The 18,861-nt window shown below is 46.8% G+C and overlaps 2 protein-coding genes across 4 annotated transcripts in view; one reads left to right on the top strand and one right to left on the bottom strand.

The window, feature by feature from the left end:
* Positions 1-10,898, bottom strand: part of NSUN2 (NOP2/Sun RNA methyltransferase 2) — a 46,871-nt gene extending 35,973 nt beyond the window's left edge. For both annotated transcript variants that reach the window (XM_077810817.1, XM_077810818.1), the window contains exons 1-7: positions 10,742-10,898; positions 10,314-10,471; positions 8,919-9,023; positions 7,255-7,360; positions 3,954-4,025; positions 934-1,018; positions 117-309 (exon numbers count right to left, since the gene is read on the bottom strand). In XM_077810817.1, coding sequence (XP_077666943.1) covers positions 117-309; positions 934-1,018; positions 3,954-4,025; positions 7,255-7,360; positions 8,919-9,023; positions 10,314-10,471; positions 10,742-10,828 — 806 coding nt within the window. In that variant the 5' untranslated portion in view covers positions 10,829-10,898. The remainder of the gene's footprint in view (positions 1-116; positions 310-933; positions 1,019-3,953; positions 4,026-7,254; positions 7,361-8,918; positions 9,024-10,313; positions 10,472-10,741) is intronic.
* A 637-nt stretch (positions 10,899-11,535) lies between these two features.
* Positions 11,536-18,861, top strand: part of SRD5A1 (steroid 5 alpha-reductase 1) — a 59,977-nt gene continuing 52,651 nt past the window's right edge. For both annotated transcript variants that reach the window (XM_077810815.1, XM_077810814.1), the window contains exon 1: positions 11,536-11,996. In XM_077810815.1, the coding sequence (XP_077666941.1) occupies positions 11,689-11,996 (308 nt within the window). In that variant the 5' untranslated portion in view covers positions 11,536-11,688. The remainder of the gene's footprint in view (positions 11,997-18,861) is intronic.

Here is an 18,861-nt window from a genome sequence, read left to right as displayed (position 1 = left end):
ATCACAGCGAACCCTGCCTTTCTTCGCAGAAAGACAGCAGGACAAATTAATAACAAAAAAGATTACATTAAAAGTAGCACAATTAATATGTGTATTAAGAAGTAAATGCAATATACCTGCAGGGGACATCACATAAAATCCTATCATAGAAGAGGGCCTCTTTTCTTCCATTATTGTCTATTTGTAGAGTAGGGATGCTGGAAGCGTCATGATTTACCACCATGATGCAAGGACTGTTTAACCTCTTAGCCTGATGAACCAGCAAATAGCAGCGCTTGTTGTCAACATCATTAGCAATTACAAACCCCTCTGGGAACAAAATAAAATTTACAGGTTAACAGGAAGCATCTGTGTTTTGCATTCATATATTAGCCAGCAAATATTCTACAAAAATATATATCACAGAAACCAAATCGTGGCTTTACTATTCAATAATTATATTTTTAAAATACACTTTTCCCTTCATATTGCATAAATTGTTTGGAGATGAGCATTTTATAGTCCTAATTTTTAAGCCTCGTTTCAAACATTTGGAACATGGAGTGCTCTGTTTAAATTAAAAGTGATCAATCTTGACACTATGCAACTGCAAGAAAATACAGTTCTTCCGCATCTCATCCCAGAGTTAGCAGAGCTTAATCGCAGAGATGATATGCACTGATGCCCGAAAAGGACAAAGTTGCTCTGCTGAACGCAACACGTGATATTTTTGCAGCAATTTTATAGAAAGTAAAAAGAATTCTGAAGTTAAAGAAAAGTGACTGTAAACAGATGGTTCTTATAATGAAGAACTAACACAACCTAATGTAATATCTAAGGAGAGCACTAGAACAAAAATTTCCAAGATACAGTCTGTTGAATTCACACTTGCTTAATTACATGGACAAATTAAGCTCCAATCACATTTAATGTTACTTCAACTCTCAGACTTACCTGGAAAAGGAACATTCATGTCTGCATGCAACATTTCAATGAGCTGCGCAGTCTTAGAACCCGGTGCAGCACACATATCTAGAATCTACCAATAAAAAGTTTTAAAAGTAAAACATTTCAAGATTTCTCAAATATGTTCAGCAGTTTTGATTTTAAACTGTGATTTCTTGCAAAGATTTCTTTTGAGCATAAAATAGAAAGTTCAAAAGTATGACACAAAAGAGTTCATTCTAGCTATTTCTCAGATGAGTTACCCTTATTCTGAGCATATATCCATCAGCTAAGGCTGTAGCTACCCTATCACTTCTGTTGGCAAAACTTATCTCGCTCAGTGGTGTGAAAAAATACACCCCTGAGCAACATAAGGTACACCGACATAACACCAATGTGGACAGTGGAAGCTCTCCTACTAACAGATACTGCTGCTTGTTGAGGGTGGTTTAATTATGTTGATGGGAGAGCTCTCGCCTGCTGTCATAGAAAGACTACACGAGATCTTACAGCTGTGCCACTGTAAGCTCTCTAGTGTAGACAAAGCCTGAGACAGGCGTTCTAGTTCAGTCTCCATGCACTTGAGCAACTATCATTAGAGTTAATGAGAACTATTCATACACATTAAGGATACCTTTAAACTACAGTTTTTTACTTCATATTAATTATCTTTGGTGAACTAAAAATTAACACATTTGTAAAGGCCAATCTGGACACTCTCCAGGAGTTTGTGGTTTACCTTAAGGGACAATTTACAGTAAACTACAAATTTTCATATAAGAACTGGGTCAGACCAATGGTCCATCTAGTCCAGTATCCTGTCTTCCAACAGTGGACAATGCCAGGTGCTTCAGAGGGAATGAACAGAACAGGTAATCATCAAGTGATCCATCCCCTGTTGCCAATTCCCAGCTTCTGACAAACAGAGGCTACGGACACTTCAGAGCATGGTTTTGCATCCCTGCCCAGCCTGGCTAATAGCCATTAATGGACCTATCCTCCACAAACTTATCTAGTTCTTTTTTGAACCCTGTTAGTCTTAGCCTTCACAACATCCCAGGCAAAGAGTTCCACAGGTTGACTGTGAATTGTGTGAAGAAATACTTCCTTATGTTTGTTTTAAACCCAATCCCCTTGTTCTTGTGTAATGAGGAGTAAACAACACTTCCTTATTCACTTTCTACACACCAGCTATAATTTTATTGACCTCTATCACATCCACCCTTAGTCATCTCTTTTTCAAGCTACAAAGTCCAAGTCTAATTAATCTTTCCTGATATGGAAGCTTTTCCATAGCCCTAATCATTTTTGTTGCCCTTTTCTGAAGCTTTTCCAATTCTAATATATCTTTTTTGAGATGGGGCGACCACATCTGCACACAGTATTCAATATGTGAGCGTACCATGGATTTATATAGATGCAATATGATTAAGGTTGTGAATCTGTCATGAAGACACGGATTCTGCTGCGGCCAATGCGACTGGCCTGGGAGCCACTGTTGGGGCAGCCTCAGGCCACCGCGCCCTCCCTTCCCCCAGCAGCAGCAGGAGTTTGGGTGTGGGAGGGTGCTCAGGACTGGGGCAGGGGGTTGGGGTGTGGGAGGGGGTTAGGGCTCCAGGCGGCGCTTGCCTCGGGAGGCTCCCCGGAAGCAGCGACATGTCCCTCCCTCAACTCCTAGGTGAAGGCGAGGCCAGGTGGCTCCATGCGCAGCCTCCGCCTACTGGTGCTGCTCCCATTGGCCACGGTTCCTGGCCCTAGCAGCCGAGGAACATGATGCCGCTTCTGGGGAGCCACGTGGAGCCAGGTAGGGAGCCTGCCAGCCCCGCCAAGCCCCACCCCGCCCCCAGAAGCGGTGGTGGTCCTGTGCGACCCCCTACCCCCAAAAGCACACAAGATTCAGTGAGGGGTATATAGTACAAATTATGGACAGGTCACAGGCCATGAATTTTTGTTTGCTGCCCACAACCTGTCCATGACTTTTACTAAAAATACCCATGACTAAAATGTAGCCTTAAATATGATATTTCCTGTCTTATTATCTATCCCTTTCTTAATGATTCCCAACAGTCTCTTAGCTTTTTTGACTGCCACTGTACTCTGAATGCATGTTTTCAGAGAACTATCCACAATGACTCCAAGATCTCTTTCTTGAGTGGTAACAGCTAATTTAGACTCCATCATTTTATATGTATAGTTGGCATTATGTTTTCCAATGTGCAGTGCTTTGCATTAATTTCATCTGCCATTTTGTTTCCCAGTCACCCAGTTTTGTGAGATCCCTTTGTAACTCTTCTCAATCTGCTTCGGACCTAACTATCTTGAGTAGTTTTGTATCATCTGCAAATTTTGCCAGCTCGCTATTTACCCCTTTTTCCAGATCTTTTATGAATATGTTGAACAGCACTAGTCCCAGTACAGACCCCTGGGGGGACACCACTATTTACTCCTCTCCATTCTGAAAACTGACCATTTATTCCAACCCTTTGTTCCCTCCATGGACAAACCTATGGGAAGTGCCTAGATTACCCTTTACAAACATGTCAACTACTTTGAGTTAATTGGCACCTTGAAATATAACCACCAATCACCCTGGGTTGAGTTACACATCTTGTGGTGTTGATAGCACTCCAAGCAAAACAAAACAATGCTCCTAAATAGCTCTTGCTCAAAATGAAAAAATGAGCCACAATGGAGAGCTTAAAAACGGTGACTATAATATTATAAACAGAGAAAGCCACAGAAAAGGAAGGAGGTAAAAATACATGAATACAGTTGAATTTTGAAGATAAAATATTTTTTGAAGGATAGAGGCAATGAATTGATTCAAAAACTTAAGCATACAGAGTTAAAAAAAATCTGTTCTTATTTTTCAGTATACACGAACTGGAACCTAGAGTCATTGCTAATCTCTGTATGCAGAACACATGGTCTGTTCTAACAAATAAAGCATCAACACAAATGCTATGGGGTTTGTAATTTTCTTATTTTTCCTGTAATACTTCCAATTCTCACATTACTTTGAAGATTACCTTATGATGAGGATTAACATTAAGCAACAGAGGAGGGATCATACTGACAGCTTCTTGACGACTAATGTTTCCCTGAAATAAAATGAACATATGTGCAGCATCCATTAGATCTGATACAAATGTGATTTACTTCACAATAAAACATTAATAGTGCTGTATAAATGAATGTGCACTGAAAAAGTCAGCATTACAAAACACCATGCAACTTCCCCCCCCCAACTTTTTCCTTCTTCTGTCACAGATGCAGAAAGTTCCTCCTTTGCTCTCCTCCTTTAACCACTCCACTTGCTCCAATGAGCCCATCCCATCTTCTGATCTCTCTCACACTCACTCCTCCGCTTCCTTACTCTTTTCCTTAACTTTCCTCCGACTCCTTCTTCTCACAATATAAACATGCCTCAGTCTCTCCCATCTTAAAAAACCCACTCTTCACCCCACTTGTCTATCCAACTACTGTCCCATCTCCCTTCCTACTAAATTTCCAGAACTATAATCTACAGTCCACCATCCCTGGATGGAGCTCCTCTCCTTCCATTCCATCCTAGACCTTCTCCAATCTGGCTGCTGCCCCTTGAGCTCCGCTGAAACTCCTCTTGCCAAAATTCCTAATAATCTCTTTTCAGCCAAAACTCAGAACCAGTAATCCATCCTCATCCTCTTTGAAGTCAGCCAACTTTGACACCACCAATTACACTCGTCTTGAAATCGTGTCCTCTTCTGGCTTCTAATTGCTTCTTCAACATGTTCTTTGGAGGATCCTCATCTCCCATTCCAGCTTTCTGGGGGGATTCCACAGGGCTCTGCCCTTGGTCTGCCCTTCTCTTGCCCCTTTTCTCTGGGTAATCTTAGCTACAATCATAAATTCGATTACCATCTCTTTGCCAATGATTCACCAATCTTTCTCCCCTCCTCCAGACCTAAGTCCTTCTGTCCAAACTAAAAATCTCAACACGTCTCTCTGACCTCTCCCTCATGGATGCTGTCATAAACATACAGCTACAGGTAGCATAAAATCCCTCCTTTACCTGTAAGGGGTTAAGAAGCTCAAATAACATAGTTGGCACCTGACCAGAAGGACCAATGGGGAAAGAAGATACTTTCAAATCTGGAGGGGTTTGGGAGGAGATATTGGGGTGAGATGGGGGGATAGGGCTCCAAGTGGCCCCTCCTTGAATGTTTGTTTAAATTACTTGTTGGTGGCAGCAATACCATCCAAGGATAAGGAAAGGAATTTGTGCCTTGGGAAATTTTTTAACCTAAACTGGTGGAATATAATCTTAGGGGGTCTTTCAATGTGGGTCCCCACATCTGTACCCCAGAGTTCAGGGTGGGGAGGGAACCCTGACAGATGCCTACCAACCAGCTCAAGCAAAACATGGCTAACGCAGATGTCTTAATTTTCCCTCCAAAACCTCTCTTCAATGCCACCATGTTGCCTGTCACTCAGGCCTATGATCAGGGCATCATCGTAGTTTCAGATCTTTCTCTAGACCCTCTCATCTAGGCTGTCTAAACCTTGCAAATTCTTTCTCCACAACATCCCTAAAATGTGGCCCTTCCAATCCATCCACACAGCTAAATCTCTCAGTCAAGTGCTTATCTCACACCTCAGTTACTACAAACATCTTTTTCTCTGGCCTTAAATACAATCTTGCCCTGCTCATATCCATTCACAATAATGTGCTGTTCCATGATTAAGGTTTCTAGGCACTATGGTAACATAAATAATAAGAATAATTCTGACATTGCACTCATGCATTCTAAATTTCATTACAAATTTAAATATCAAGCTCACACAAAACTGACAAATATGAGTCAAACGAACAACAACATTAGTTTATCCTATTCGAACGTCTCTTCTTTCCCTTAAGATTAGGGATGTATTTGGTACTCAAGAGCAAGCAACTACAGCAAGTGTCTCCAGTCAAGCATAGTTCAGATAAGCATTGTACAAGCTTCCCCACCTTTCTTTGTTAATGAATTTGAATCCTGAAATCTATGTTCTATTATTCTCAACAAAAGCCTTTCTAACAGAGACAGCCAAAGGCCTATGTTTTCAAATGGTAACTAGTGATTTTGGGTTCATGCATTTTCGGATACTTACCTTGAACCACCTGAAATGCTCAGCACTGCATATCCCTTCTGGGAAAAGGGGGTGGGGGGGAGGGGTATTAAAGCACCTTTAAGGCACGTCAAGTTGGGCAATTCAAAATTAGAGGTACTCAAAATCCACTAGTCACTTTTTAAAATTTAGGCCAAACTCTTTGTTATTGTTGCTCTGTTCTGGTCCTGTGATATTAAACACTGTCCAAAATGGACTAGGATGAGATCAAATAGATTTTCATGAGACCTATTGTGACCTTAACCTACCTCTCCAGAAATCATAGACAGGACTTTTGAACACTGATAAAACACCCCAAATACAAAATAAATAATAATAAATAATAATAAAGATAGCAGTGTTTATACAATAAACACTGGAAAAGCACTGGGAGAAACAGTTACTTGTACCTGAAAGCTTGTCTATACAGAGCAGTATTGTGGACTACAGGGGTGTGATTTCTAAGGCACACTAACGTGTTACACATTAATTGGGCCATGTAAACCTGTTGGTGTGTATAAAAGGCTCCCTAGAGCATTTTAACAGTTTTGTTTGAAACAGTACTACATGAAGTGCACTAGGAAACATTACAAAGAGACTACTCATCACAGTATATACTTCTACAGTGAGTAATGTATATAATACACATTACTCATTAAAGCATACACAAAGAGAAAACCTCCCCCCACAACTCTGATAGGAACAGCTACATAAAACACAAAAATTGCTAATAAACAAACCCAAATCATCAAATTAATAAATCCACAAAAACAGAAGCCATAATTATAGACTAAGTGATCACTATCATGGATTGTCTACTCAGTGTAGCAAAGTACACCACAGGGGTGATTTGTAAGCACGCTAACATGTGCCGTTCTAATTGCCCCACATAAACCCTGCTGGCACAATGTAAAAAGTACCTAGTTCATATTAACTGTCCAACGTAGATCTTGCTGGCATTAACGTGAACTAGGGACCTGTTCAGAGTGCATTAGGACTTCCTACATGAAGCAGTTAAGAGTTCAGCACGTTAGGGCTTTACAAATCACACCCTATAGAGCACTTTGTCAGTAATACGTAGACAAGGCTTCACTTCCCAATAAAAAGTGTTCTGGTTCTAAAAAGAAAATTCAGCTTTGGACACAATTCATTTATTTGTTTGTTACATTTTATTTAAAAAAAAAAAAAAAAAAGCCTTACACATTCTGTCTCGCTAACCAGAAACTGATGAAACTTTTCCAGTTGTGGTGACTTCCGCAAGATTTTTCTGCTCAAGTTAGTGTGCCATGCTAGCTCTTCTGGATACCTGAATAAACAAAGAGAGACACCCAGTGCAAACTCACCAGAAACTAATGTAACTTCAAAAATCTTTCTAAATGAAAATATACACCCACTTTTCTTTAGGCAATTTACAAATTGTCTAAATTATTTACATACAAGTTGTCTGAAGCGTGCAGAACACAGTACAAAATTAAAATATGTAAGATGGTCAAGTAAGAGAAATATTAGACTTTTAAGATTCCAGGCTTTAAACAATTCTGTTACAACTCTCACTATGACTCTTTCATTGTAACAGCTTAGCTGAATCCACACCACAGATACCCAGGCCAAAATCTGTCATGGGACCATCTGATCTCATAAGAACATAAGAAAGAAAAAGTAAGAAAATGTAAAAACTCAACAGAACAAGACATTATCAAACTACAATATTCCCGCTCCTACCTATGTCAGTACTGGATACACTTTGTGAGGCTATTATTAACCTTTACACTACAGCAGCATCACAACGGATATAGCTGTGATTCATAGCAGACTATCAGAAAGATCACACAAACCACTGCCCCAAAAACTTCCACTGGACTATACTTTGTTGTGCTGTGGCAAGCGGTCTGCGTACAGCGAAGTACAGCCACAACAGCGTTCCCTCTAATTTTTCACACACATGTCCAGAATGAATTTTGTTATGTGCAACAATATGGAGAAACAATTCATGTGGTGGGGTTGACGGTAGGAGTGGGAGGGGGCTCAGGGATGGGGTAGAGGGTTGGAGTGCAGGGGGGTGCGGGCTCTGGAGTAGGGCCAGGGATAAGGGGTTTGGGGTGAAGGCTGCCCAGGGCTACGGCAAGGAGAGAGCTCTGGGGCCGGGGCCACGAAATAGGCGCCTCTTCCCTGTCCACGGCAGGTCCAGGCCAGGCTGGGTTGGGGCCGGGGGAGAAGCATCTTTCCCTGCCACAGCGCTGAGCACCTGCACAGTGGTTAATAGGCTGCTGCACGGCTGCACAGCTTAGAGGGAACTTAGCTCTGGTTAACTTAGCTCTGCAATCAGACAAATTAAGACTGATTCTGAAAAATGAACTGAAAAATAGAGATTCTCCCCTCCCCCAGATCTTTTTCCGTTCAGTTATAATAATCTTAGGTGGTCACTAGTAACTACAATGGATACAATACTTTTCAAATAACTATGTGGCGTTTTCCTTTTACTAAAAAATATATACGATGTAAAAAAAAAATTAATTCTATAAGAAACTTCATTTTGGGTATTAAAATGCGATAGAGAAATATCTGCCAAAAACAGTACTACTGAGCACCCTAAATCCATTTTTAGTAGCACCAAGAAAGTTATAATATGTATAAAAAATATGCTTAATGCTAAAAGGGGTCATTAGTTATAAGCAATAAGATTTGATTAGCCAGTGGTATCTTTCAAGAACAACTAGCCAAATCCAGGGTTCAACTTTAAGGTCAGTGAATTCCACTACTAATAGTATATACATTAATTACTAGATAAGGTAGCAAAGGAATAGAGCAAGCTAAACTCTTGAAACAACATATTCTGAGTTTACAAAGTGTCTTAGTTTTCTTACCACTTTAGCGGTTGTGGCACTTGAATTTTTTGCCCATCAACTACCAGGTCCTGCAACTCCTTGAAATACTTGTTCTTCAAGCAGTGCAGAATTTCTTTTGCATGGCTAAAGAAAGAACAAAATGTTTTTGATTAAAAAACAGTTGATTGATTTGAAGAATGCAATGGCATTTTGGGATGTATAAGTAGGGGTATAGCGAGCAGATCGAGGGACGTGATCTTCCCCCTCTATTCGACATTGGTGAGGCCTCATCTGGAGTACTGTGTCCAGTTTTGGGCCCCACACTACAAGAAGGATGTGGATAAATTGGAGAGAGTCCAGCGAAGGGCAACAAAAATGATTAGGGGTCTGGAACACATGACTTATGAGGAGAGGCTGAGGGAGCTGGGATTGTTTAGTCTGCAGAAGAGAAGAATGAGGGGGGATTTGATAGCTGCTTTCAACTACCTGAGAGGTAGTTCCAGAGAGGATGGTTCTAGACTATTCTCAGTGGTGGAAGAGGACAGGACAAGGAGTAATGGTCTCAAGTTGCAGTGCGGGAGGTTTAGGTTGGATATTAGGAAAAACTTTTTCACCAGGAGGGTGGTGAAACACTGGAATGCGTTGCCTAGGGAGGTGGTGGAATCTCCTTCCTTAGAAGTTTTTAAGGTCAGGCTTGACAAAGCCCTGGCTGGGATGATTTAATTGGGTCTGGGTCCTGCTTTTGAGCAGGGGGTTCGACTAGATGACCTCCTGAGGTCCCTTCCAACCCTGATATTCTATGAAACAAAACTGTTCTGATTACAACACTTCCATCTGGGGCTGAGGGCACCATCATCAATTCTCTCCCATTTCTGTTTGATGGTTACCATCTACCACCTAGATTTTATCCTTCCCACTTTAAGAAGCAAGATCACACTTTTGTTGATAGTCCTGCATATACCATCTGCCCAGCAGCTCCAGCAACACAGAGAAACTGTCACCAGTTTCACTCTGCTGCTCCTGTTGGGTGAAGTGCAATTCTGTGCTGCTGCTCCTGTTGCTGGGGGCACTGGTCAGGGGATGTAAAAACAAAAAAAAGACGAATGAAGAATTAATTACAGAGCACAATAAACCCCTCTCACGTGGGGCACCTTTTCGCCACCATTGCCATCTCTACCCTACAGGTGAAAGCAGGTACAGATTAAGCCAGAAGAAAGAAAATACCCCCACGACAACCCCTGCCGGACCTGGACACATCGCCTGGCAGGCGTAAGAGCAGGGGGCGGCTGACGCCGCTTCCGTGTATCGCGCCATCGGCGTCCCCAGCGGGCGTGTTCGGCTCCCCCCACTCTCCGCAGAAACGGCCTTTTGCTGAGCGCTTCCTACGACCCGCCACCGGCCTCTCCCCGCCCCCTCCCCCGGGGCCGCGCTCACCTCTTGTAGCCGGTGATGCGCAGGGTGGCGGGGAGCGGCTCTCTCAGCGCCGCCATGAACGGCTCCCACTCGCCCTCGGGCACGATTCGCAGCTCCCGGTAGTAGCGCTCGAACAGCGCGTTCTCCTTGACGATTTCGGGGTAGCCGCCTTCCCAGCCCTGTAAGAGGCGGCGGCGGTCCGCGGGTCAGACGCGGCACGAGGCAGGGGAGCAGATCGCCCCATGGGCGCGGCTCCCGGGTTGGCAACAGGGAGCTCCCGGCGGGGGGGGTCTCGCGCGCGAGGATCTGACTAGGAGTCAGAGACCCTCAGCGCGCCCCGGGCCCGAGCAACCTATGCGTGCCGGGGACACAGGCGCTCGGCCCGCGGAGCCTCTACAGTACAGCCCAGCCCAGCCCAGCCCAGCCCAGCCCGCCCGGCAGCTGCTTACCGCCTGCTCCCGGCCCTGCCCGTCCCCGCCGCCGCCCCGCTCGCGGCGCTGCTGCTGCCTTTGGCGGTTGCGCTGCCTGCGGCCCATCGCGCGCCGCACGAAACCGGCGGCTACCACGCGCCACGGAGCAATTGTCGCGCAGCCGAAGGCCAGCCGTCACCCAATGTTGTCACGTGGCGCATGCCGTGGCCGAGTTTTTGCGCGTGCGCAGAGTCCTTGCCGGCTGACGACACTGCACAGAAAGCCGCCTAAGGGCTGACCGCGGATTCGCATGCAGCATAAACTCAAGGGTGCTAATAGTCTCCTTCGTTGAGCCAGCCAGCCAGCAGCGGGAAGCGCCGTTGTTTTAATGAACCGGGGTCTAGCCGGCGGGGAGGACATCTCTGTGTCACTTGTGGGGATTCATTGTTTTATCTTTTTGGACTAGCCCATGAGCATGCCGTCTTTAGGCGCCTGTGTGTCGCCCACATGAGGAAATAAGGGTAGGAACTCGGCCCGATGTCTCAAATTTGTATTAGCTAATCTAAACGATTGACAGCACAACTTCTCCAGTCGATGTTTGCAGAGATTGGGTACCTGAGTCGTGCCGTCGTATGTCGATGAAAAGCTGCAACAGAAAACACCCCCCCCCCCCAAGGCCGCACCCCAAATATCGCCTCTCCGATTGTGACATCTGTGTGGGCGGGCTCACTGCTCAGGGCGAGGGCGGGCAGGCAGGCGGGTAGGCAGGCGGGGCTCTGGCTCAGCGCAGCTCTTCCTACCCCATCGTGCAGATTAGCTGGCCTGCTGCCTGTCCCGCCGGTGCTAGTGTTCCGCCGTGCCCAGGCCGGCGAGGCGTCAGCGCCTTTTCCACCCAGTGGTCTCACTGGTGCCGCCCGGTCAAACCCCGCCGTTGCTCCCCGCGCGCGGCGCTGCGGCACCGGCCGGTGGGGGCTGAGCGAAAGGCCATGGAAGCGGCGGGCGAGTTGTGGCAGTCGAGGACGGATGAGCGGCGGCTGCTGGAAATCCTGTCCTACGGGCTGGTGGGCATAGGGGCGCTCTCCGCGCTGCTGCTGTGCTTCCTGCGGATGCCGTACGGGCGCTACTTCACTCGCCGCTTCGGCTACCCCGTGCCCGCCCGCCTGGCTTGGACGCTGCAGGAGCTGCCGTCGCTGCTGGTCCCGCTGGGGCTGAGCCTCTTCAGCGGGGCGGCCCGCCTCTCCGAGTGGCCGAACCGGGTCCTGGTGGCGCTCTTCATCGTGCACTACGCGCACAGGTACCAGTGCGGCTCCACGCGGCGTGTCCCTCCGGGCGCCCCCGCTGCGCAGCCCCCACGGGGAAATCGTAGCGTGCAGGGGGCTGCTGGGCGCCCGAGCTTCCGACGGGAGGCTCAGCCTAGCCTGGGGGTTTGTCCAGGTCTGGCCCTGAGAGGAAAAGGCACAAGATTTGCCAGGTATTGGGGTGGAAGGGTGTGACGTAATTTTGAAGAGCCCCTTGCCCCTGTGACTTCACCCCAGGGCAGTGGTTTTCAAATTTTTTCTGGTGACTCAATTGAAAAAAATTATTGATGCCTGTGACCCAAGGGAGCTAGGGATGAGGGGGTTGGGGTGTGGGAGGGGCAGAGGTTTGGGGTGTGGAGGTGAGGGCTCTGGGTTGGGTCCAGGGTTTGGGGGGGGTCAGGGCTCTGGGCTGGGGATGAGGATGTTGGAGTGGAGGAAGGGGATGGGGGGGGGCTCAGAACTGGGGCAGGGGATTGGGGCATGGGTTTACTTCAGGTGGCTCTTGGTCAGCGGCACAGCGCCGGGTGCAAAGGCAGGCTTCCTGCCTGTCCTGGCACCACAGACCATGCTGCGCCCTGGAAGAGTCCAGCAGCAGGTCCGGCTCCTCATGGCTCTGTCCTGCAGGCATCGTCCCAGTCCCCGTCCCCAGCTCCAATTGGTGAGGAACTGGCCAATGGGAGTGCGGAGCTGGTGCTCAGGGCGAGGGCAGCACACAGAGCCCCATATCTGTCTTCCCCCACTCACCCCCTGCCTAGGAGCTGGACCTGCTCGAGGCCGTTTCTGGGGTGCAGCGCAGTGTCCGAACAGGTTGGGACTACCCTGCCTTAGTCGGAGAGCACCATCGTCAGGACTTTTAACGTCCCGGTTGGCAGTGATGACAAGAGCCGCCGCAACACAGTGCCTTTCATTCCGTGACCCAGTACTCGGTTGCAACCCACAGTTTGAAAACCACTGCCCTATGGTGACCACACGTCCTGATTTTATGGGGACAGGCCCAGTATTCAGGGTTTTTCCTAATAAAAGGCACCTATTACCCCTTATCCCCATTGCGATTTTTCACATTTGCGATCTGGTCACTCTACCTCATCCTAACTTTTTGCCTGGTCATGCCAGAGGGGTTGGAGTGGCATGTGCTTCAAAATGGCAGGGGCTGAGGGTAAGGACAGTAGGTTGAGGTGATGTCCTGTGTGTGAGGTAATGCTGGTCATGTGGGGACAGGGTCATGCTGAGATGGGGTGTGAGGATCCTGGAGCAGGGTACTGAAATGTCAGGATTCTGGGAATGCATGAGTAATTTACCCTACCTCTACATCTTGCACACATGGGCTCCCATGGGGCTGGGCTCACTGGTGTATCAGGGTATGTCCACGCAAACTTAGGCTCGAGTCCAAACCCCCCTTCTGTCCACACAGAAACTAGTTGAATTTGGGCCTATGGACCCTGCTGGAGGTGGTGGGTCAGAGCTCAAATCCTCCTCTGATGTAGCTCAGAGCTCATGTGTTTTGCAGTGTGGACACAGTTCAAGTGAGAGTCCATCCACACGGCCCGGTGGCAGCAGCTTGCTAGACTCAAGGTAGTGGGGGCTCATGCTGTTGCTCTATAACTAGCTGTAAGAAAAGGAGTACTTGTGGCACGTTAGAGACTAACCAATTTATTTGAGCATAAACTTTCGTGAGCTACAGCTCACTTCATCGGATGCATACTGTGGAAAGTATAGAAGATCTTTTTATACACACAAAGCATGAAAAAATGGGTGTTTACCACTACAAAAGGTTTTCTCTCCCCCCACCCCGCTCTGCTGCTGGTAATAGTTTATCTAAAGTGATCACTCTCCTTACAATGTGTATGACAATCAAGTTGGGCCATTTCCAGCACAAATCCAGGTTTTCCGCCCCATTAGACCTAATTAAGGTTTTTCCTAATATCCAACCTAAACCTCCCCCACTGCAACTTGAGACCATTACTCCTTGTCCTGTCCTCTTCCACCACTGAGAACAGTCTAGAACCATCCTCTCTGGAACCACCTCTCAGGTAGTTGAAAGCAGCTATCAAATCCCCCCTCATTCTTCTCTTCCGCAGACTAAACAATCCCAGTTCCCTCAGCCTCTCCTCATAATTCATGTGTTCCAGACCCCAAATCATTTTTGTTGCCCTTCACTGGACTCTCTCCAGTTTCTCCACATCCTTCTTGTAGTGTGGGGCCCAAAACTGGACACAGTACTCCAGATGAGGCCTCACCAGTGTCAAATAGAGGGGGACGATCACGTCCCTCGATCTGCTCGCTATACCCCTACTTATACATCCCAAAATGCCATTGGCCTTCTTGGCAACAAGGGCACACTGCTGACTCATATCCAGCTTCTCGTCCACTGTCACCCCTAGATCCTTTTCCGCAGAACTGCTGCCTAGCCATTCGGTCCCTAGTCTGTAGCTGTGCATTGGGTTCTTCCGTCCTAAGTGCAGGACCCTGCACTTATCCTTATTGAACCTCATCAGATTTCTTTTGGCCCAATCCTCCAATTTGTCTAGGTCCCTCTGTATCCTATCCCTGCCCTCCAGCGTATCTACCACTCCTCCCAGTTTAGTATCATCCGCAAATTTGCTGAGAGTGCAATCCACACCATCCTCCAGATCATTTATGAAGATATTGAACAAAAACGGCCCCAGGACCGACCCCTGGGGCACTCCACTTGACACCGGCTGCCAACTAGACATGGAGCCATTGATCACTACCCGTTGAGCCCGACAATCTAGCCAACTTTCTACCCACCCTGTAGTGCATTCATCCAGCCCATACTTCTTTAACTTGCTGACAAGAATACTGTGGGAGACCGTGTCAAAAGCTTTGCTAAAGTCAAGATACAAGACATCCACTGCTTTCCCTTCATCCACAGAACCAGTAATCTCATCATAGAAGGTGATTAGATTAGTCAGGCATGACCTTCCCTTGGTGAATCCATGCTGACTGTTCCTGATCACTTTCCTCTCATGTAAGTGCTTCAGGATTGATTCTTTGAGGACCTGCTCCATGATTTTTCCGGGGACTGAAGTGAGGCTGACTGGCCTGTAGTTCCCAGGATCCTCTTTCTTCCCTTTTTTAAAGATTGGCACTACATTAGCCTTTTTCCAGTCATCCGGGACTTCGCCCGTTCGCCACGAGTTTTCAAAGATAATGGCCAATGGCTCTGCAATCACAGCCGCCAGTTCCTTTAGCACTCTCGGATGCAACTCGTCCGGCCCCATGGACTTGTGCATGTCCAGCTTTTCTAAATAGTCCCTAACCACCTCTTTCTCCATGGAGGGCTGGCCATCTATTCCCCATGTTGTGATGCCCAGCGCAGCAGTCTGGGAGCTGACCTTGTTCGTGAAGACAGAGGCAAAAAAAGCATTGAGTACATTAGCTTTTTCCACATCCTCTGTCACTAGGTTGCCTCCCTCGTTCATTAAGGGGCCCACACTTTCCTTGGCTTCAAACCAGCAGCACTGCTATGGATACCCGCATGGCCCCACAGTATGCCAACATTTTTATGGCTGACTTAGAACAACGCTTCCTCAGCTCTCGTCCCCTAACGCCCCTACTCTACTTGCGCTATATTGATGACATCTTCATCATCTGGACCCATGGAAAAGAAGCCCTTGAGGAATTCCACCCCATGATTTCAACAATTTGCATCCCACCATCAACCTCAGCCTGGTCCAGGCCACACAAGAGATCCATTTCCTGGACACTACAGTGCTAATAAACGATGGTCACATAAACACCACCCTATACCGGAAACCTACTGACCTCTATTCCTACCTACATGCCTCCAGCTTTCACCCTGACCACACCACACGATCCATTGTCTACAGCCAAGCTCTGCGATACAACCGCATTTGCTCCAACCCTTCAGACAGAGACAAACACCTACAAGATCTCTATCAAGCATTCTTACAACTACAATACCCACCTGCGGAAGTGAAGAAACAGATTGATAGAGCCAGAAGAGTTCCCAGAAGTCACCTACTACAGGACAGGCCTAACAAAGAAAATAACAGAATGACACTAGCCGTCACCTTCAGCCCCCAACTAAAAGCCCTCCAACGCATTATTAAGGATCTACAACCTATCCTGAAGGATGACCCAACACTCTCACAAATCTTGGGAGACAGGCCACTCCTTGCCTACAGACAGCCCCCCAACCTGAAGCAAATACTCACCAGCAACCACATACCACACAACAGAACCACTAACCCAGGAACCTATCCTTGCAACAAAGCCCGTTGCCAACTGTGCCCACATATCTATTCAGGGGACACCATTACAGGGCCTAATAACATCAGCCACAATATCAGAGGCTCATTCACCTGCACATCCACCAATGTGATATATGCCATCATGTGCCAGCAATGCCCCTCTGCCATGTACATTGGTCAAACTGGACAGTCTCTACGTAAAAGAATAAATGGACACAAATCAGATGTCAAGAATTATAACATTCATAAACCAGTCGGAGAACACGTCAATCTCGCTGGTCATGCGATCACAGACATGAAAGTTGCGATATTACGACAGAAAAACTTCAAGACCAGACTCCAGTGAGAGACTGTTGCATTGGAATTCATTTGCAAATTGTATCCAATTAACTTAGGCTTGAATAGAGAGTGGGAGTGGCTAAGTCATTATGCAAAGTAACCTATTTCCCCTTGTTTTTTTCTACCCCCTCTCCCCCCCCCCCCAACGTTCTTGTTAAACCCTGGATTTGTGCTGGAAATGGCCCAACTTGATTATCAGACACATTATAAGGAGAGTTATCACTTTAGATAAGCTGTTACCAGCAGGAGAGCGGGGTGGGGGGAGAGAAAACCTTTTGTAGTGGTAAACACCCATTTTTTCATGCTTTGTGTGTATAAAAAGATCTTCTGTACTTTCCACAGTATGCATCCGATGAAGTGAGCTGTAGCTCACGAAAGCTTATGCTCAAATAAATTGGTTAGTCTCTAAGGTGCCACAAGTACTCCTTTTCTTTTTGCGAATACAGACTAACACGGCTGTTACTCTGAAATCTGATAACTAGCTGTGTAGACAGCGTTTTGTACTTGTCTGTCGTACTGGGTTGACGCTGGTGCCTGTGGTACCAGGACCACACTCCAAAGGGGCCCTGTGGCCCCCCTACTTGTGCTTCCCCCTGAGGCCCCCACCCACTCAGCCTCTTTCCCCTGAGACCCTGCTGGCTGCTCGCTCCTCTCTGCTCCTTTGCCTCTCTCTACACCCACTGCTCACTCTCTTTTGCCCCCTCTTGTGATGTTGCCGCCCCATAAGGCTTTATGGAAATATGCTTATGAATATGACATAACTAAAATATGTTTAATGCTACATATGCCATGTAACATATCTCTGTAAAGGTTTCAGAGTTGCATCTGTGTTAGTCTGTATTCGCAAAAAGAAAAGGAGTACTTGTGGCACTTTAGAGACTAACCAATTTATTTGGGCATAAGCTTTCGTGAGCTACAGCTCACTTCATCGGATGCATTCAGTGGAAAATACAGTGAGGAGATGTAAAGGTTGTGATCTACTGAATCTATTAATCCTGTTTGTATGCATGTATCATTTTTGTATTCAAAGTTATGAATATTGGCTGTGTACTTGCTTGATTTTTAAGTAGCCTTTGTAAAGCATTTGGTCAGCTTCTTGAGAAAGGAATGTACAAATTAAGTGCCCAGTCAAGAAGCACTTAAGGGACAGTGGATCTTGGAAGTCTCCAGTCCACATAAGAAGTCTACATGAGGATGTTCAAGGTAGCATGCGAGCAATGGCTGCTGCCTGTAAAAACTGAGTCATGCATGGACATATGACTTACCTAGGTGAGTCCAAAACTCCATCTTGGAGCTAGACTTTGCATAGGAGAGAGGAAGGGGTCTCCACCCACAAGAGACCATTTGGTCTTCAGCTGGCTAAAGAGAGAGCCTCTCCACCCCCAAGGATACCTGCTTGGTAATTCACTTTGTTCCGTCTGTTACTACTTGGAACCACTTAAATCCTACTTTCTGTATTTAATAAAATCACTATTTACTTATTAATTAACCCAAAGTGTGTATTAATACCTGGGAGGGAGACAGATAGCTGTGCATATCTTTCTATCGGTGTTATAGAAGGCGAACAATTTATGAGTTTACCCTGTATAAGCTTTATACAAGGTAAAACGGATTTATTTGGGGTTTGGACCCCATTGGGAGTTATACATCTGAGTGTTAAAGATGCTTTCTGTTTAAGCCTGCAGCTTTGGGGCACATGGTTCAGACCCTGGATCTCTGTTGGAGCAGACTGGCGTGTCTGGCTCAACAAGACAGGGTGCATGTCTGGCTCAACAAGACAGGAGTCCCAAGCTGCCAGGGAAAGCAGGGACAGAAGTAGTCTTAGCACGTCAGTTGGCAGCCCCAAGGGAGTTTCTGTGATCCAACCCGTCACACCTGTCATTCATCCTTGTGGCATAGCCCTCCCACTTTTAAAAGTGATGGGGCCATGGCCCTGTGACTCTTTCTTCCCCCCCCCCCCCCCCCCGCCTTTTTCCAGTGCCCCTGTTGCCAGGTGTCCACAGACCTGGCCTGACCAGACATTAAAAGTTCGGTTATAGCAGTAACCGCAATCAGAGCAGTTGCTGCTGCCTGGAGGAGCTGCAGCTCAGCGGGAGAGAGAACTGTCTCCCAAGGTACCTACATCTTTGTCAGAGCTGGATCCAACTCCGTGCAGCCCTGGGAGGGATCCTATCTGTCCTCTCCCATACCCTACTGTCTTTACCCCCAGCCCCTGCCTCAGTCTGGGGATAGACCCTCCCCCACCCTGCTGTGCTCTTGTTTCTGGCCCCTATCTCGCTCCGGGGAC

The sequence above is a fragment of the Eretmochelys imbricata genome, chromosome 2, assembly GCF_965152235.1.
Source record: "Eretmochelys imbricata isolate rEreImb1 chromosome 2, rEreImb1.hap1, whole genome shotgun sequence".
Taxonomy (NCBI): domain Eukaryota; kingdom Metazoa; phylum Chordata; order Testudines; family Cheloniidae; genus Eretmochelys; species Eretmochelys imbricata.
Note: the sequence above shows the minus strand (reverse complement) of the source record. Positions and strands in the feature narration are given on the sequence as shown.